General features: G+C 34.0%; 1 protein-coding gene across 1 annotated transcript in view; it reads left to right on the top strand.

Annotated features, from left to right (window-relative positions):
• The window catches only part of LOC129234544 (cytochrome P450 18a1-like), a 28,653-nt gene extending 21,637 nt beyond the window's left edge, over window positions 1-7,016 (top strand). The window contains exons 7-8 of the mRNA XM_054868559.1: window positions 3,782-3,972; window positions 5,613-7,016. Coding sequence (XP_054724534.1) covers window positions 3,782-3,972; window positions 5,613-5,791 — 370 coding nt within the window. The 3' untranslated portion in view covers window positions 5,792-7,016. The remainder of the gene's footprint in view (window positions 1-3,781; window positions 3,973-5,612) is intronic.
• Window positions 7,017-21,675: the final 14,659 nt, after the last annotated feature.

Below are 21,675 nucleotides of genomic sequence, written 5' to 3'. Positions count from 1 at the left end.
TAAGTGTAACTTGCTTAAAAAGACTCACGTCAGCTCCATTTTATTTTCTTATATTGACGTCAAATTTCTATTTTCGTATGTAAAATGACAGTTAGACAGTAATATTAATGTCTTGTAATGATTTGAAATTTGTCCAGATTTAAGTTCTATTTCAAATTTTTAAAACCTAATACTTGCCGTAAATGTTGTACATGATATCTCACACTGATGCAGCTAGAGAGAGCACGTATGTAGACGTCCTTTGAGAACATAGAAGTTTTAATTTATAGCGACACAGTTGTAGTGAGAGATGGGAATGGGTCCACTGAGTATATTACAGTCATTATTTTGAGTTACGTAAAACATTAAAAATGGAAGTAGGTGGACGCGAATTTTTGGAACGATCTATTTAAAAACCGTCAATTATACTGAGTTATAGAGACAGAAGTAGGCGTGCGCATTTTGGTCACTATCCGTGTTAGTTTTTTTTAAATTATTTGCAGGTAATGACGTTAAAAAAAGTCGTGTTTGTACTTAGAACTGTTTAATAGACAAATCTTTCGTTAATATTTTACAGAAACTTGTTGCATATTTTGTTCCCCTTTTCCACATCTTAAAAGCAAACGAAATGTATTTTCACGCGTAACGTAGTCTAAAAATTTAAAAGTTAAATGACTCAAAATTTTCTATTCCATAAATTTAATTCAAATATTGCTCCTAAATAATGTTCTTAGTCCCTCCCAGCAGCAAGAAGAATTACATTTGTGAGTGAACCCAACCTTGAGCAGGCAACATAAAGCTATCTATATCGAAAATAGGTACATTTTAAATACATTTATAGTTAGGGAGTGCGGGGCAAAGTAAAATGGTTAATATGACTGAGTTTTTTCAAAATGAACAAATCGGAAATTTTTTTAGAAAATTACAGTACGCAAAGAAAGAGCATTGTATTTTATAATAAAACTTGCTTTGAAACTGTTTTTTTATTTTTGGCATTAAATTTGAGTCTTCAAAAAAAAGTGGAAAATTTTTCACTTTTTTTATGGGGCAAAGTGAAAAATAAAATATTTTTCCAATGAAATGTATTCTATTCGATTATGAATCATATTTTTGATCAAAAGAATCAGTAAATGAAAGGTTGAATGAACAAATGAAAAGATAATGAAACAATAAACGAATAATTAAATGAATAAATCAATTAATATATGAAGAAAAATAAATGAGCGAGTAAAAGAATGAACGAATAAGAAAGTATGTGAATGAATGAACAAATAAGTGAATTACTAAATAAAGGAACATAAATAATTTAATTAATAAATGAAAACATAAGTGATTTATATTAAATGATTGAGTGAGTTAAATGAAACAAACTATTTCACTTTGCCCCATCCACTTTGCCCCGCATGTACTTGACTAATTCTACAATTTATTTAAAATACAAACAAGCTTAATATTAACTAAATAATACTGCATTGAATATTAGTAGATCTCAATTAGTATCTAAAATCGTTACAACAAGAACTTTATCATTTTATAGTAATAAAAATAATTTTTGACTTGCAGGAAAATATTACAATATGAGTACCAATTTTTAAAATTGCCTATATTACCAAATGCTTTAATCTTCAGAGGTATTTTTTTCTGACTGGAATGGACTACATATGTTACAATGTAGTTAAAATAATACCAGATAGGTGGAGCTAAAAGCAGAGTAAATATTTCAACATTTCACTTTGCCCCGCTATCACTTTGCCCATATTCCCCTACTTAATCGACTGCCCTTATGACTTGTTGATCGTGACAGAGAACGGAAGTCTCACTGGAGATTGTAATCTCTTGAAGTTTAAAGAAAGATCCATTGGGGTTACACGTGAGATACAAAGTGTTTCAACTCATCTCTATACTGTTAAGAGAGTTTAAGATATAACAGTGATAATTTTCTATTCACATCTTACTGCACTTCTTCAATGGCGGTTGAAATGCTTAATGGTAGTTACAAACGTTCAATATTTTTCGATTGTTTGCAATAACAGTTACCGAACTGAGCTTTTTAATAGGGAATGCAGCTTTGTTCAACTTATTTCACGATGAAGACCAAAAAGAAAAAACTTCATATTGTGGCGCAATACTTCATCATGCCCTTTTTACTAGCAATCTCTGTGTGTCAAAAGTTGCATCAAACCCGCTTACAGGTTTAAAATTGTTGCTAGTCGGCGAAGAAGCATCATCAGGTGTAGTTTTGCTCGAGAAACGTCATGACCATCCCCTCTCCCAGTAGAAAGACAAATTCCAGCTGCGCAACTATGCACAAAAGTGATTATTTTGTAATTTGTTTGCGAAATTAGTATTTTTTACCCCTGTTCTTTGATAGCCTAGAGCGATTTAACTTAGTTGAAACGAATGAGGTAAAGACCCGAAGTAAATCATGGAATAGTATAAAGAGCATATGCATATTGTTTTAAGGATCATCCAACATTACATTGTTGAAGATTGTACATGGATAATGAATGAATTATTGATATTTAACTAATTTTGGTATTTTCTGTGCTGTTCATGTGGAAAATACTGAGCTATAATTTCGTTCTTTTATTGCTGCTACGGAATTACCAAAAAAAAAAAGAGCATGCAAAATAAACAGATCCGTCGGAGACCGCAATGCATCCCTGCTTTGCAGGATGCAATTTTAAAAAAGCTGAACAGCAGCATTTCTTTTTCGTTCGGCTTTCTTGCCAAATGTGTTCTACGCTAGTCACGAATCGGCATTAACGGCCAACGTTGAAAATACATTTAGTGTTGATAGTATTTAAAATATCCCCTGGCGGTTATAAGTTGCTAATCATTTTCATTTGCTTGGAACCAATGTTCACAAATTTAACGATTCTTAATCTTTGAAGAAACTTCATTTGGGGCAGTTTTTACACCCAATTTATTCAGATCGAATTCATAACTATACGAAAATTCGTTCGAGTAGAAAAGATCCATTTTATGGTTAAAAACATAAACTTAAACCTCTTTGGATTTTTTTTTAATTTCAAAAACCAGCTTATATGAATTCCTGAGCATCAATTTACCTCTGTGTAAAATTTGGAAGAAATTCGACTAAAACTGGAGATTTGTATAAGGAACATACACACTCACAAACATACATCCGTTTATATATAGATATAGATTTAAGGAAAAATAGAAATTCAACACATTTTATTTAAGAATCTTAATCAACAGCAATAATTTTCCAGAAGCCACCAAAACGGGAATTTCAAACATTTTTTTTTTTTTTTAATAGAATAAAATATGTACAGAAAGCATGAAGAATCCCGAAGAAAGTTTGGTAAAATGAAAGATACTCCAGTTCTAAAAGATTGAAGGGTAAAAAAAAAAATAATAATAACTTCATCAAAAGATTGAAGTTCAGGCATTAACTCAAAATGAATTCAAAATTTAAATAAAAATACTGAAGCTGTAAAAAAAAAAAAAAATCACCATATGTAAAAAAAAAAAAAAATATTTGGGGTGTGAGAGGGGGGACAATTTAGCGGGCGTTTGGGGCCATGCTGTTTTTTTTTTTTTTTTCAGGGGGCCAAACGTTTATAGATCCGGGCTTCATCGGATTGTTTACTACCCTAATTCTGGCACCTGTAGGAAATCACTCTGCTTCGAGTTCACGTCATACTCCTCTCTCAAACCATCTCCGCGAGGAAATTCAGCAGATGGAGACGGTCTGAGGAAGGAGTTACGCCATCAATTCGAAGCGGAATGATCGCGTGGAGAAAACAACGTTTCAATATGTTTTGCACTTTTCTAGTACTCTGCAAGATACTGAGTTGAATGGATACTTCATCCCTAAGCACACTAATGTACTGTCAGTCGTTTGGGCTGTTCACAACGACCAAAAGCTGTGGGGAACTGATGTTGAAGAATTTAAGCCTGAAAGGTTCCTCAGCGAAGACGGCAAGAAAGTGCTGAAGCCCGATTTTTACATTCCATTCTCAATAGGTAGGTATTGTTACACTTAAAATGATCCGATAATTTAATGTAGAAGGAAAAACATAGTTCTTTGAACTCAGGAAGACATATAAAGTAGGGATGGTAACGGTTCAGATATTAGAAAAAGTTCTGAACTTTTTTGCCCCTCAAAGCCATTGTCCAAAAAACCTTCAAATCACGTAGTCTTAACATGAAGGGAAATGATGTCAATAAGGCAGAAATTGTCATAAAAAGTGCCTATACACATTACAAAAATTTCATTACGAATGCGAAGTGATGGAGTTATGACAAAACTAAGGTTTTTTTTCCCTCTGTCATATACTTCTATATTTTCGAGCAAAGAAACCTCACATTACTCCTTTAATAAAAAGTGTAAATCGCTATTGGAACACAGGAGGTATACTGTTATTTATATTACTGATCCTGAATATTAAATGGTTGAAAAAAAAAGTATCTTTTGACGTCTAATCTAGAATTTGGTTTGCTACGAGACTAGAGGAACAAAGATCTGTATATTTTGTAACTTTACTAAACTTTCACAGCTCGAAATTAATTCTGATTAAAAATTCAGCTTCAAAGAACGCGTCACTTACCTACAACAACAGCGGTACTTCTCCTTAAAAAAAAAACATAGGGGAAGAACACTATCACTTTTAGCCAATTTATTCTCAAAAACTACAAAACGCGAAAAATATTTAGGATGTTATGCTTACTAATTAAATTTAGTAAGTAAATTTAAATCAATAATTGTTAAGTTTTAAAAAGATTTTGAGCTGCGTCACTATAGTCCTTGGTGAGGATGTTATTATTAACTAAAACACTAAAAGTAATGCATTTTGGATGATTAAAATTCAAGAGGATACGTTCCATTATCGGAAATACAGCTTATTTTCCTTCGGCCGTTTTTGTAGCTTAGTGAAAAATGGTGGTTTTCTGTTGTTTAACAGAGCAACAGTGTTGTCGTAGAAGTGTAATTCTGCGACGTATATACAATATGTATTTTAATTTTTCTGACATTTAATATTTAGTTTTTCTTGAAACTGGACAATATAGCTATGAATAATCCAACAAGGTATGAAAAATGCACTTAAAAGTCTAAGAAAATGATGTTTGATGTTATTTTGTTTTCATTTTTAAAAATATTTTTCAATATTATGTTAATAATTCAACTGAAAGAATTTACCTTTTACTTAAAATACACCATCAGCTCAGTTATTCCATCCGAGGACTGCAGTTTCGTGCTTTTTAGCACTCATAAGCCCGGAATAGGAATCACATGAGCTGGTGGCGAAAATCCTCTTAAGGGAGCCAAGAGAGCCAAACAAACTGGTAGCTAATGTAGAATTAGAACACCAGATGAGTGACCGCAGCAATGGTGCGGTTCAACTCAAAGATTGATGGCAAGGCATGGTATTCTAATGGTGTTCTAATTCTACATTAGCTACCAGTTTGTTTGGCTCTCTTAAGAGGATTTTCGCCACCTACTCATGTGATTACTATTCCGGGCTGATGAGTGCTAAAAAGCACGAAACTGCAGTCCTCGGATGGAATAACTGAGCTGGTGGCGTATTTTAAGTATTTCTGCCTTAGCCCTGGCTTAGGGCGGTAACTTACTACAAAAAAATTTACCTTCTGTTTCCTAATTCCAGGCAAACGCCAATGTCCCGGAAAGGCCCTCGCCGAAGTCGAAGTGTTCCTCTACATAGCCGCCATTCTCCAGCGATTCGAAGTTTCAATGCCGCCGGGCAAAAAGGCAGACTTGGAAGGAGAGTTGGGAGCTGGACTTCAACCAAAGAGGCAGGGCATCTTATTCAAACGACGTTCATAGATTTCGTCCAATTTAAATGGTCAAATATTGGCCTAAATTCAGAGTTTCCTTAACATCTAGTTCGTCAAAGTTTTCATGCAAGCAAGTTACTGAAATGTGATAAAGCCTGTATAAATTGTTATTTTTTTTTCTCATAATGTTCACTCCTTTTCACTATTGTCTTTTGATATACTACTTATTACAGATGAATTCATAGACTACAGTTTAAAAAGTAATTTGTGTTAAGCAATCTTCTTTTTTAAAATTAAAATTAACGTATAAGTTAGCTAATTAATTACGTTGCGAGAATTGTAACCAACAATTTCAAATCAATTTTAACACTAATCATTTTAAGTAAGATTTTTTTAAATAAGTTTACTCTCAATAGATAAGCTGAATGAACTGCTGTTAATACTAGCGTCTTTAAAAATTTTATGATCTCTCACCCTATTTTTTTATAATTTTAGTTATTTATTTATTTATTAATTTATTTTTCATTTTCTGAAGCGGGAGCAGCAGGGGAAAACAAGAGTTCACATCAGCAAATGGTATAGTGCACCTCATGCTTTTTGGCATTCGTCTTCAGATAAATCTAGTCATAGTGTGGCAATCATAAGTTGAGGCATAACCTTGACAATGCTAGCCTTTTTCCGGAAAGTTGAATGAAAAGGATGCGTTATTGACACGGGTTTGAGTTGGAACACCTTTGCAAAACTAGTGAAAAAATAACCCAACTCACTTCAGCGCCAATCGTCCTTCTCAATTACCCCCAAAAGAATGAAGTATTTTCAATGTCACGCCTCAACTTATAAGAGTCACTCTATAAAAAGCAATTGAAAACAAAAGAAATCAAGGTTGCTGATATCAAGAATTTTCGTAACGAGTTTTCTTCGTGAAGCATCGTTGCTTGTTTATAATTTTTCAAGCGTCAAGTCGTGTATATACAATAATCAATTTTTATAGGTTGCCATGTGCCAACAATGATGAGGCGGTCTATATACTAGAAACAGAAATTCTGATATTTGTTTTCACTCCCAAGATCTTTTTGCAAGATCTCTTGTTACTGCTCCCAACGATACTAACACTTATAAAAGAAATCTTATTGATTTGGTGTATGTTCATTAATTTTTGTCTCTCTTTGAGAGGAATGAATACATTTTTTTCCTTAAAAAACTGAGAAAAAATAGTGGTATTTGGATAATTGAAAGTCAGTTCGATGAAGTTCGGATGAGCAGCGCTCCTAGTATTTGCAGCTCTTCTAAGAGTTACACCAAATTCTCACAAATTTCTCACCAGCAAGCATTTGAGCTTACTGTAGTTGTTATAATAATCGAACGGCATATTCACAGTTCTACAACCTGAATACGTCACATAGCGGTGATTTGAGAAACTAGGCGTAGAGTTAAAACATCTTTCGCGTCGACGAGGCAGAAATTCATTGGACAGGTCATAACCTACGTAAGTGGGTCAATCTTGGTTTTACTTATTTCAGCTGCCATTAGCCAGAGACTGTGTAACGCCTCTTATAGTATATTTGAAATGAGAATAGCTGACAAACGTAATGAATTATCGAATTGCTGTCTCAGACATATTCTCAAACTTTAATAGGTTTTATTATGAATTTTATACTTTACTAGTGGTACCCGCACGGCTTTGTCCGTAGTTGAAAATTAAAAGATCATTTGGTTCACCTGTATATTTACAAAAAATGAATGATGAATTTCTCGCCATAATGCTACGTGAATTTTCTCGTCCATGTTATGGTAATTTACTCGTCCATTTTATGGTAAGTCGCTCGGTAAATTGGGCTTAAAATTGGAATAGCAGAAGAATAAAATCGAATAAAAAAATCGCTTCGAGGTGCTCCCCTCTATGCTGCGAACTAATTCTGTGCCAAATTCCATGAAAATTGGCCGAACAGTCTAGGTGCTATGCGCGTAAAAGAGATCCAGAGATCCAAAATTCCATAGGCACTGACTTTCAGCTTTATTATTAGTAAGGAAAGAAAATACGCTTGCTATAATGACGAAACTTTTCTTGATGCAAGGGAAGATTTTTTAAGTAAATGATTTAAACTATGTTGTCGTACTGTTCTGTAAGTAAGAACTACGTTCGTTTTCAGAAATTTGCTTTCTAATCTTTCTGTACTAGTTTTAAACTCAATTCATTTTATCCTCTATAAATTATGCCTGTGATATCATATTCATTGTTATAATGCCAATTTTGTACTGTTAAATGTATAGATTAATAATAAAATAGTTTATGGTTCGTTTCGTGTATGTTCTTAATCAGGAATAATCATTCCAACATTAGTTTTTTTCTTTAAAAGTTTTTGCAACAAGAATCTGTGTTAACTTCAGGGATGCCCATCCCTCGCTAGAACCCCCTCCAGAAATGCCATGAAGACCCTCCAACATCAAGAGCCCCCTCCCCCAATAAAAGATAGAAGCACCCCTAAAACCAACCCCCTGTCCCTAAAATTTTCAATGATACAGTTGTCGCCGTGACCTCCCTCCTCCACATGTAGTTTGGCACCCCTGCCAAACTACATGACTGGTATTAAATACCGAATCCCCTGGTTTTAATGTACTGCACTACTAATAAGGTTCCAATCCTGATCCCGAATACCGCGGGAGCCCGCATAATATTTAGTGGGATTCATCCCGCGGGATTGAGAGCGAAATCCCACAAGTTTTCCAATCCCGCAAAGGTTTTCCAGACAAAGTTTTTCTTTCTTTTTCCGTTAATAAAATGAGTATTTCACACAAGTCGCATCTGAAGTTGCAATCACCTTCCTCATATATCTGCAAGAAGAGCAAGAAAAACTTTGTTTCTTATGATGAACGGTGGATTTACCATTTAAGAACGCAATAAAAATAGAGTATGTTTTCTGAGAAAGAATTGGTATTCTCATTCGAGGTTTCAGTTTTCACAGGTTCAGCAATTGAGAAAGGCGAAAAAATTATAAACGTTTCCACCATCACTAAAATTTGAAAGCCAGAAAAATGCGCTTAAAAAAAATGAGAAAGTGCTCTACAGATGGCAAAACCCGCTGGAGTAGCCTGAATGCAATGCAGCGCTTCTTTACGTCTAAAGGAATGCACGTAAAACCTTTAACTTACTAAAAGAGCACAATATTTTCTCTCCGAAGAAGAAAGCAATGAAAAACCTGGCATTATTTATGCTCTCTCATGTGTAGAAAGTGCCTACTGATGTCTTTATCACCGTGAAGCTATATAATAAATGTGTGTGGTATCTTGAAAATTATGTTGGATGAATTAGCTGAGCAATATTCGGCACGATTCTAAAGAGGTAACAGAAACTTGGATAAAACACAGGAAGACTCGAGACAGGCGTGACAGTGCAGTACGTTAAGGTGCACAAGTTTTAATTGTCCCATTAATGTAAGAGATAAAATTAGCGAAGTTATCCAAAAGCTTTTATTGAGACTGAGACTTGGTGAAACCAATCAACGTCCCCACCCCCCTCCTGCCGTAATGAATCAAATTCACTGATACAAGGACCAACGTTAACGTAGTAACATGGGTATACTCAATATAGTTAAGTTACAGCAATACACAAATCAAATAGACTTTAGTGATGGTTTTCCAAAACGTTATCACTTTTTCCCGAACTTTGCAGTTCTTGATCAAAACATGACAGTGGCGTAGCCAGGGGGGGGCCCACCGGGCCCGGGCCCCCCCCGAAATTTTCGTTATCGACATAGTAATATTTCATGTAAAAATGATTTTTTAAACCAACTTTTTCGTGGTGAAAAAGTTGGTTAAAAAAAATTCTTTGTATGACAGCAGTGTAGACGGGGGGGGGGGGGGGAGGAGGATGCAAAAAAAAAAAAAAAAAAAAACTAATACCAGACACGAACAAAGTGCATTATGTTTCTGTAAGTCAAGGAGAGAGGAGGCAATTATCCCCACCTAAAGTCCTCCCTCCCGAATCTCCGAGAAACCAAGGCTAGGAAGGACAAAATTTAAAGTGCTACGCCTTTGATATCAGCGCTTCAAGTCGCCTGAGCTATCCGTACTGGATCTTGTCGGATGACTTGTTGACCCCCCCCCCCCCCCGTCTGATGATGGGGATTCTTAATCGGTCTAGCCTGGCGTACTGCGTACTACCAGTCCAGTGTAGTGTAGAAGGGCCCTAAAGCGGATTCTTCAGTCTTCTATTGTAAACAACGGGGCCCTTTATGCAATGTATGCTCCAGGAATGACGGCGTCTAGATTGATAATGGCCCAGTTTTACTGCCCAGTTATCTGTCAGATTGTCTGCGCCACCCGCACTCTGTCCTCGAGCTGGACAATACAAAACAGATTGTACTAATCACCAGACCACAATACGGACCCTGCCCCTACCATGGAAGTGCTTTCGGCTCTTATGAAAGCGCAAATTACCCAAATCGACAACAACTTGTCACAGAAATCCATTGACACTTTCCCTTGAAGATTGATGCCTAATAAAACTTCCAAATTGTTCCTTCTTGGCTCGGTCTTTTTGTCCTGAAGCATCTACAAAAAGTATCCAGTGGAGAGGGATCGTTTTTCAGAAAACATTAGTTTAATCACTTTACAATAACGGAAGGCAGAAATTTATTTGGATGCAGTGGGATAAGAACCAGTCCGTTTTCGGTTCTCTACCTAAACACAAGTTTTATTTTTGATTCCGCTGTACGTTCAAGTTCTCTTTCAGTTCAGAAGGAAAAAGTGTGTACAAAGAGAAATTTTTGATGGATTCTACAAATAAATGAGGTAAATTATCCTGCAATATTTTATGAACTGCTAACTTTTTATTTCACATTTCATTGCTGTTATTCTTAAAAAAGAAGGGGTTGGGGGGGGGGGGGGGGATTTGGTTTCAAGAAAAAAATCATATGTTAAATTTCGAGAGGAGATTTATTGTTTTAGCTACTTTTACATTGAAAAATGCATATCCCATCAAGATTGTCACGAATAAAACATTTTGCAGTTATGCTTGAGGATAAGGAAAAAGATTCTTTAATTTTTAAAAAAAACCGACTGTTTAAAATTATTGAGCTTTTTATTTATTTATTTATTTTGAATTTAATTATTTTATCATATTTCATTCTTAAGAATGAGAGTTTGGTTTTGTCCCTCTAAGTTCGCAATTTTTGTACTCCTTATTTGCAAATAGTCGACAAAATGACTTTTTTTTTTTTAAGTATCGTTTTAACAAGTAACTAATTTTGCTATTGCCGATACCGCATTATTCAAAATTTACATAAACTAAAAAAAAAAAAAAAAATAGAATAAGTAAAAAAAATGGTTGATTGACACAAAATTTTTTTTCTGGCAGATGTGAAGCCATACAATAGTTTAACGTACCAAAAATGAAAATTAGGTTTAGCTAATAATTCTAGTTAGCTTTACTATTCAATAATTGATAATGAATTACCTTTCAGATTTAAAAACAAACACAATTTTTTTTTTTACAAACCATACGACAATTCAAATAAAAATGAATAGAGCTGCACATTTGACCAAACAGTTATTTTTTTTACTGGGGAAGTGGAGTGAGAAAACTTCAGACAAAACAATCTAGTGACGAACAAAAGAATTCATTAACGTATTACATAATATTTATAATTCAGTTTAATGTGAGTTTCTTTTCCCTAAATTTTATTTAAATACGTCTAAATATTTTTCTTAAGCATCATAAAATTCTTCGAAATATATTTTACCAATTCTACACTAACAGCGAAGTAATTAATGGTACATAATAGCCCCTGTTCTGTTTATTTTAGTTTTTAAACAAATATTATTTTACGAAGCTTCCTTCTTCGTCAGCTCTCCTCTAACTAATGAGATAATTAAAAAGATTAGTTTCTTTAGATTTCAATTTAGATATCAAATCTAAAGTTTTCTTTAGATCTCTTACAGGATTCTAAGAATAATTATAAAAAAAAAAAAAAAAAAAATTGAACTGCTGAATGAAGCCTTCTCGATATTTCCTTAGTAAACTAAACTATTTAATTTTGATCCGAATCTTGTTTCAATTGATCAAGGGTACATACTCATGAATATAGTTTTTATTTAATGCATGATGAAAATGATTTTAAACAATTTTATGGAACACACGCACACACACACACACACACACACACACACACACACACACATATATATATATATATATATATATATATATATATATATATATATATATATATATATATATATATATATATATATATATAGTATCACTGCGCTACCTGTGTACAGGGCCGGATTAGCCATAGAGCAGAAGTAGCAAATGCTACGGGCCCCGCGCTTCGGGGGCCCCGCGCCATGAGAAAAAAATTCCAGAAAAAACTACTTTTCCGTACTTTTACCCGTTTACATTTTTCTATTTAGATCTAACTTTTCTAAATGTTCAAGCAAATTAAAATTTTTATATTTTTCCTTAAGGCGCAGACTTGTTATGGAATAATACCATGTTGACCAGTATCATTGGTGCAGAGAGGAAAGTGGGAGGGGGGGGGGGGGGCTTTTTGCGTCATTTAGAGACGGTAGGTAACACTATCTTTAGTCACGTCAAAGGAAGCACGAAGGGGATGTGGGGGATCGCTGATTGCTTTCCAGAAATTTCTCTTAATTGAAGTTTTAAAACGCAATTTTAGTTAATCTTTCTTAGTGCTGGGAGAAAAAGCTCAGTTGGGTTAGAAAATTTTAAAAACTGACCTAAAAATTACAATTTTAGGCAATGTTTGGTAGTTTTATTAGAACGGATAATAAAGTTTTCTCTTAGATTTTTTTTTTTTTTCAAAAAGTATTTTATTAAATTTAAGGAATTTAGGGATCTTTCCTGAAACTTTCAGCTGTTCAAGCCTAAAAAAAGCAAATTTAGGCTGTTTGATTAGAGTAGAGGAAAGAGGATGGGGTTCTTTCCTGAAATTGTGTTCAAAACTGAAGTCAATTTCAAGCTATCTTTGGAAAGAAAGGGTTTGAGGGATCTACCTATAATATAGCTGAAAACAAAGTTTCAAGCTATGTGAGAAGTTTAGAGAAAGAGATGAGGAGCTGGAAAAAATTCTAACTTAAATTTTCAAATCGCGATTTTGGATTATCACTGGAAATGTTATCGGGCTATCTTTGGGAGGGGGGGGGATACGGATTTGCTTCACAAAATGTTGGAAACTGGAATCTTCAAGACGCATGCTATCTTTAGTTCTAACTTTAGGTAAAGAGTGGTTGTTTGGATCATTTCCTCCGAATATGGATAAGCTAGGGAAATAGGTGGCTATAATTTTTTTTTTAATCGAGACGGTTCAAGGATTCTCTTCGAAATTTAGTGCCTAAAATGCAACTTTAAGCAATTTTTTGGTGGGAACGCAGGAGAAGGAGGATTTTGAAATTCCCCAAGCACAAATCCTAAAAACATTCTTTGGGGCGATATTAGACAAGGAGGAAAGGGTTACCATCCAGAAAATGTTTGAAAGTGTCTTTCGTCTTAAAGCTTTCGAAATTGGTGTCCTGAAAAGGTAATAATTAGCCATCCTAAACTCTTTGCTCGCTTAACTTCATGTCAGTTTGTCGCCCTCAAAAATCGCCGCTCACGACACTACAAGGAGCAAAATTAAGAGATCATGACAAAAGAGAAGAAAAGATTCTTTGACTGTTTACACGTATGCTGAGCAAAATAAATAAATTGTTAATAGAGTATAATTTGTTGAAGAACTAAAATAATTGTGCGTGGAAGAAAGACTTTAAATCTCGTTTTTAACTATTTTCCTCTGAGTGGGAGGGAACTAAAAAGCTGCTGCCAATGCCCAGAACCAAACCCATTTCTTTTGCATCACCAAAGGAAGCTGAAAATTTTTTATTCGAACTTAAATTTCAGAAAATTTCAGGGATAAAATTATTGAACATAATCGAAAACCCGCTAAAACTGCTTTCTGGAACTTCAAGTTTTGAAAAATGTCCATGGGTGAAATCCCAAGCTCGATCCCTTCCTATAACATCATCTAAGGTGATCTAAAAATGCGTATTTTGGACTATAATTTCAAAAAATTTCTTTGGGATTGTACCTCTCTCCCTCCAGCATTGTTAACGATGGGCTAAAATGTACTTTTAAGGCATCAATTTTGTAAATTTTCCGGGTTGCGTTGGAGAGTGCCTGAACTCCATCCCATACAAACGTAACCAGCGATGGTCTACAATCACGTTTTCAACACTTCGATTTCAAGAAATCTCCAGGGGATGACTTTCGTGAACTAACCACCCCGCCCCAAACTCAGCAAAAATCGTATAAAATTACCATTTTAGAGTCTAAAAATGTTCTACCTAAAACTTAGTTTTTAGATTAATAATGGGTAATAAATTTGAAAATTTTCCAATGGGGCTTCCTTGGACACCCCTCTCTCTCTCTACAATATCATTAAAGATAATCAACAGTTTTCTTTAAGATTTCAATTTTAAAAATTGCATGGGGAGTGTCGCTGTAAATCCAAATTTTTCCCTTTAATTTTACCTAAGATGGGATGCAATCGCGTTTTTTAACTTCAGTTTCAAAAAATCTCCGAATAAAGAACTCTGAACCTTCTCTCTTCCAAATGTCATCAGAAGTCGTTAAAAATGAGTTTTCAGAATTGAAATATCAAAAATTTTCCGGGGGCAAGCCCCCGAACCTGACCCCCCTTTTTTTTATATATCGTTCAAAAATTGCGTTTTTGGAATTTAAAGCTAAAAACATGTAGTGATGGGAAAGACGAGGGGCAATATTAGTCGAAAAAGTGTTATAACCCTCGTAAAGCTCTAAAATCATATCCATATTTATGTATTCATGCGTGTTATAAATCCATCTCCCGTATCCATGAAGAAGTGCACAATTTTTTACTATATCATGTAAAAACGAGGGCCCCTTGGAAACATTTGCTACGGGCCCCGCGCTGGCTTAATCCGGCACTGCCTGTGTATGTGAAACCACATACTTTACATTAATCTTGATGTTATTTATCATCGAAAATATCCAGCACCACAAATATGAGTGCAATTAATTTTTATTGATTTTTAATGAATTATTAGTAATAATCTATAATGCGCATAATGCATGATGAAGTCTATTTTGAATAACGTAATTCGCGATTTAATGAAAAATAGTTAATTTGGTAGTACATTGATAAAATCGCCTGGGCCCCCCCCCGAATCAGAATCCTGGCTACGCCACTGAAACATGACCCCAGTAAGAAAAATATGTTTTAGAAGATGATGAAATTTATGGGGATCTTTTGCTAAATGATCACTTATAAGTAAATCTCAGTAAAACCAACTACAGTGGATCCACAGCACGCAATTTCATCAAACGGATTATTTTTTGAGCAAAAATCCCATCCCATTCGAGCGATGCGTTGTTAAGACGCATTGAACTTTTTTTAGGGCACATTTCTGAGTACCAAACGGTAGTAGCTAATAGAGATCTGACTCTACAATTGGTGTGCGAAACACGAATAAACTACTAATTCAAGTTAATAATAAAAGCGCAGTCCGTCCTTCATAAAAAAACGCAACTTTTTCTAGTTCACATTAAAATGTTTTGGAAGAATCCCGAAAGATTAACACCTTAAAATCTCTAAATCACGCGATATTCATTTCGGTACTAAAACAATTCTGTTCTAAAAGCAACTCTGTTTTAAATTTGCTCGTTTCGTGGAGATGGCAAGAAAAGCTTCCTTGAAAACTTACGCAGAATGTGTAACAGTTTTATGAAGTAATGCGAAAAACATTAAAATTTCATTTATCTGCCATGACATGTAAATGCCGTTTGTAAAACCTTTCTTAACAATAGCAGGGAGACACTAGACCAGGAATCGTCTACCTTTTCATGCCAATCACCCACTTTTGTAGCTATGTTAGCAACCAAATTTTCTTACCATCCTCCTGTTCCACAGTGCTGGTGATTCATAAACTTAGAGAAGTATCTCTACTTCGTGAAATTTTTCCTGTAGAGTTATAGTTTATGATTAATGTGGAAAACCAACGTAAATAAAGCACAAATTTTGAAGAAATTTCTTCAAAATTTGTGCTTTATTTACGTTGTTTTCACTTTAACCATATTGTAGCACAAAGCTTATATGATAATTTTTCATTTAGAGTTATAGTTTGTTATAACATACAATAGTTTTAAGTACTTACTAAGCCCATAACGTCTGATAAATCTTTTTATTTTAACTTTACATTATTTATAAAAGCATGATGAAGTCTGATGAAATTGTATGTGATCAGTTAAATTAATGAGATCCCTGACTTTAACGCTGTGGAACTAAGCATTGGATATCTTACTCAAGTTTTGTAAGGAGCAAATAAAGTTCTTCTGTTTCGGAAACATTCAAAGGCCGTTTCTTTCTTTGGTCATATGAATGACAGCATTAAAAATTGATTCAACAAGATATGATGGATTAAGGAAAGGTATTAATAAATTAAAGATTATTTTCCACGTATTTGAATATAAGACAGACGTTATTTTTTTATGTTGCCCCAATATTTCAGATTTATTTTAAACAAATTTATGTTTATTTTCTTCCACATATCAAATGTCTAACAGATCTTGGCAAGCTGCATAAACGTCTTCAGTATTTTCGGTGTAAGTTTTTTTTTTTCTTCTAGTTATACGACTTCACTTAAAAAGTCATTTTTCCGTGTTCAATTAAAGTTCGTGAAAGAAGCAAATTAGAATCATTAAATATTTTGAAAATAATACCTGTGAAAAAAAAGCATCATTCTTTAGTTGTTTTTAACTGCTGACACAAAGTTCTATTAAAAATTGCTATTAAAAAATTGTGTGCCACATAATAATGCTTCAAAATGAGTCAAAGATGTACCCATTGAAAGCCATCGAACTTCTGCTTGCAAAAGTAAAGTCTAAGAAAATCTTCACTGTTGTCCTAGCAAAGCTATCGAAGCCATTTATCATTTTTCGCATTGGATTTGATTTTGATTTGTTTACGACTCAAATTATTACATCAAACCTAGTTATTTTTTAATAATGTAATCGTTTTGAAAAGTTTTAAAACAATAGTTGTTTTTTTTCAGTTTAATGATTTTAAAAAGTCAATTAAATTGTGTGTAAAAAAATGGAAATTCTTGGGAAAATGGGACAAAACACTACCGCCAATAACAGAAAAACCCAAATAAAATAAAAATATGGACAGTAGGAACCAGGTTGACAACCACTGCAAATTACACTAGACACAAACATGGCTAGCATTACCAAACGTCTTTTGATTTTGAAGTGATAACTTCTTATGGGAGGGTAAACCGATTTGTGACATAACGCGCGTAACGGTGCAACTCTCGCCTGGCATTCCTTTCGTTCGCGCTTGCTCGGGGAAACTTTGTTTCTTTACTCTTTGGGTCAGCTTCAGGCGTTAAGTGATAGTAGAAAAAGTAATGAAACTATCAGAAGATAGATGATCGCTACAACATAACGCAATCTCCTAACGAAAGGTGAGCTTAATAATACAATGTAATACGAATAACATTGTAAACAATATATATTCAAAACAGCCTTTAATCTTTAAATTTATTTTCGAAGCAAAAACATTTTTGCGATTAGTTATACTAAAAATATCTCGCTTCATTTAGGGTTTTGAACTGTGATAAGGTGTACATATTTTAAACGAACTTCATCCCCGCAGACTCCGCAACGCGGGGGTTGGGGACGGCCGAGAAAACGAAAATTATAAATAAACATTTAATTTGTTCATCACAGAGAAAAATCTAAAATGTTTCGTAAGTTTGAGTGTTTCATCAATTAATTGTCAATGCCTTAATGCTCATAGTCTCGATTTTATTGATTCGGTCTCTCAACGCTGTAATATTCTTTTATTATGTGAAACATGGCTTGAAAATGATGATACCAAAATTATTCCATCTTTTAAACGTATTGTGCAATTAAAGCGTCAAAATATAAGAGCATTAGGCGTAGCAGTTTATCAGAATTATCTTGATTGCATAAATATTGTCACTCCAATTATAGAATTACATGTTAATAATGCTACAAGCTTTAATACGGCTACACAAAACGATATTGGTGAAATGTGTATAGTGGAATGTCTCAATGAAGCAAAGCAACAAATTATTATTGCCAATATATATATATATATATTTCCAAACAAAAGTATTTCAAGTATTATTCAATTTATTCACAAACAGCTTTTAAATTATACACAAGAAGGTTCTGCTTTAGTTAATGTTAATTTTTACTTCTCATCGAGCTAGAAATTTAGTATCGTTTCTACAATCCAAATTACAATTACAAATGATTAACAAGCCAGAAGAAGTCACTATAAGTCGTGGAAATTGATGCAGTCTTTGCAAGATTTTTAGATAACATACAATGCAAAAATTTCGCTGCTTATTATAGCTACCATAAGTCAATTGTTACTTTCATAGGATTAAATAATGATAATAATTTAATCCTATGAAAGTTATCACTTCTGCCGAGCGTCCCGTGACGCATATTTTTTCTTCTTTTTTCCCGCAAGAGCGACACATTCGGCAGGATATTTTATTGTTATTTCTAGGATTAGATGTCTTACTGTTGCTCTGAGGTGACGATATAACAAGAAATTTGAACTGTATTTTTACATTTTTACGCACCTTTACCATTTGGGGGATATATATTTTTCAACTTGTTCAATTTTTTGTAAAACATGAAAATAACTCATATTTTTTATTTATTTATTTATTTTTTACAGTTAACCAATCCCTTATAGTATTTCCAAAGCGATAAATATGTACTTACTTTTCCCAACAGAAGCACAGTAGAACAAATGACTTACATTCAACAATGGTCATATTGTTTTCTATTCTGTGTGAAATTATCTGGTGGGGGAAAGTGGTCAATGGGGTAAAGTGGTCATAAATCAAATAAAGAGTTATATATTCGAAATAAATGAGAGAATGAGTGTAAGTATTTTATTTTAGATTTTAACAATTAAGAACTATATTCTGAATTTGAAATTTTGAAACTAACAGTATTTTATTTAGTGAAAATATTTGTTTAGTGTGCTCATGAAGCATTTTAAAATCTGAACCCCTCTTTTAACTTCTTTGTAAAATTTTGTTTATTAAAATTTTTAGCAGATAGGTTGTATTGGCAGCCTCCCGAATGTCTCTAGAACACGTCTGCATAAACAACTAAGCTGGATTTATCTTATATAATATTTTAGAACAACTTAAGTAAGACTGGTTAAAGCAGTCATAGGTTAAGCTTAAAATATAACCTTCATTTAAAATCATTTAATCTTAACTTATAAGGCATGTATATCAGCTAAATATTAAATTTCCTGACCATTTATTGTTCCTAAGGTAAACTGAATTAAATACAACTAAGTTTGAATTTGATGTAGCATATTGAGTGAATTAAAGAAATATATCATAGAATTTTTTCTGCAACCACAGCTTTCAAATTTTTTCAGTAGAATAAATTATGCCACCCCCTTCCCCTCACACATACACAAAAAAATCATTTGTCAAATATCAGTTGAAAGTAGAAACTTAGAACTAGAAGTATTTTGCAAAAATTGAATAAATAGATAAAGCTTGATCATTTTTTCCCTTTTGTTTTTAATAAAGTAATATTTTTTTGGGAACTCTATTTCAGTGTAATGTTTTCTTATTATGTAATTTAGGTAGTTTTGACATTATTCAGACGCTATCTTTTATGTATTCTTAAAGAAATAATACATTGAAAATTATCACACCTTTACTGATGATACTGATGAAATCCAGGAGTGAATGTGATTAAAGCACCATAGTTGACCATCAAAAATGTATTTAAATAAAGTTAACATTTTCAAAAGAACTAGATGTGTTGAGCATTAAAAAAAATTACGGTTATTTATGATGGTTTTAGATCATTTTTTTAAACTAGGACGACTTTACCCCAATCCAGGTCATTAACACACACGAAAATGAAAATGCCATTGGGCTATTTAAATTATTTTTTTTTCTTCCAAAAATTCAGTGGAGCGTGTTCTTTATTAACGTAATGTAAAATAACTACAAACAATTTTGAAGTTTTAATAGAAATTCTTGTGTTTATTATTTACCTAAGCCAAAAAACCTGTATTTTAAGACCACTTTACCCCACCAGTCCCTACAGAACAAAAATTGCGTTTCAAAAGCTCTTTAACGTCTTTGATAGTGAAAAGTTACTCGGCAGACGATCATTTACATTACATTTTAGTAGCCGCTTGGAAGTAAAAAAAAAAAAAACGTTGAGAGTTCTGTAAACAAAAGTATTTTCTCTTCAGCAAGCTGCGAATACTAATTTCCATATATCCATATTGCTTGAAATTAAAATAAAAATGATTTGAGACAAATGACTGAAAAATCTAAACCGCGTACATATTTGGTCTAGCAAGTTGCAAATGAAATCGCTTATGGGACTTACATGATGAAGTGGAATCCGAAATATTAGTACTTGATTGAAAAAAATGCTACAACTTTTTTTTTTTGAGCAATCACATTGATTAATGTTCTCATTTGACTGTCCTTGACGTTACGCTGATTTTATTTTCCACCCGCCTTGCTCTGCAGCACCAACCGATGCTGCTTCTCTAGCGAAAACCGTCTCCAGGTTGCGTCCATATCCAACATACACACGCATACATGTACACACACACACCTACACATACACACTTGTGATTGCGAAAAACACAATTTGAATTCCAGATGTCAAAATTCAAATTTTCATTTATTTATTTATTTATTTATTTATTATTTATTTATTTATTTATTTTGAGAAATTACGCAGGCCAGACGATAGGCCATGTTTAGTAAAATCGGAAACTGGGGACCCGGTCCTTATGGAAGCCTGGTTTGCAATCGGAGTAACGTAACTTTTATAACTGTTATAAGGGAGGCGCGGGAGGAGGACCCGGGAATCAAACTGACAAAGAGCCCACCTCGACTCTCGGCGGCCATGCAATTACGATTGCTTATTGCTTCCACTTGACCGTAGTTCATGTCCTATCCTTTTTGAGGTCCCCGGCCTCCGCGCGCGGGTGATCCTCCAGAGCGGGAGCTATGACTCCTCCGACTCCTCGTTCTCGTTAATTGCCCCTAGTATCTACTTTTTATACCCGATTATCTCAAATTGCACACAATCCTCTTTAGATAGAAACAGCACCCAGTACACAAAATTCAGATTCCTGCTCACAACATCCAACACACAGCATCTAGCATCCAGCATAGAACATCTAGCGTCCTACCTTTGATTTCTAATTATGATTGTGATAGGAGTTTGTTATAGAAACAAGGAAACCAATGAGAAGGGTCCTACCGTAACTCGTGTTTGCGAAAAACATAATTTGAATTCAAGATGTCAAAATTATCCCACACCTATTTTTCCCTGTCCAAATCGATCAGCGCTTGGAAAATATGCGAATAACTGGAACATTACGCGTGTGATGAAAGTTGCTCGCTAGCATATTCAAATATTTGACTGAAGAAACATTTCTTCCATACTAATTCTCTAAATTTTCTTCATAAGTAATGCTTTGCACGTGCTGTTCTGTGATTAGTGCTTCTATTACTGTCGAACCCTGTGAATTATGCAAAGATAGAAAAAGTTCCTCGTGTTGACGTCATCGCTGCTCTTTGCGTATGCTTTACGACGACAGTTTTTTTTTTTTTTCTTTTACTTTTTTTTTCACATGCCAATCGTTCCGACGCCCTTTGTGATTTTCTAATATGCAGATCCATTTGCACAAGGAAAAAGTGGGTGTTACCTGTCGAAAATTTCCATCCCATTATCCGTAACCGTGACTATTGCGTTGCTTAAAATCAGAGCGAGCTTGATAATAGGAATGCCGGAGGGGGATTGCGCCGAAGGCTAGGACTACCCATGGAGTTAATTAGCACCCCCTG

Source organism: Uloborus diversus, chromosome 1, assembly GCF_026930045.1.
Source record: "Uloborus diversus isolate 005 chromosome 1, Udiv.v.3.1, whole genome shotgun sequence".
In the NCBI taxonomy this organism is placed as follows: Eukaryota; Metazoa; Arthropoda; class Arachnida; order Araneae; family Uloboridae; genus Uloborus; species Uloborus diversus.
This window is presented reverse-complemented; position numbering and strand designations above follow the sequence as displayed.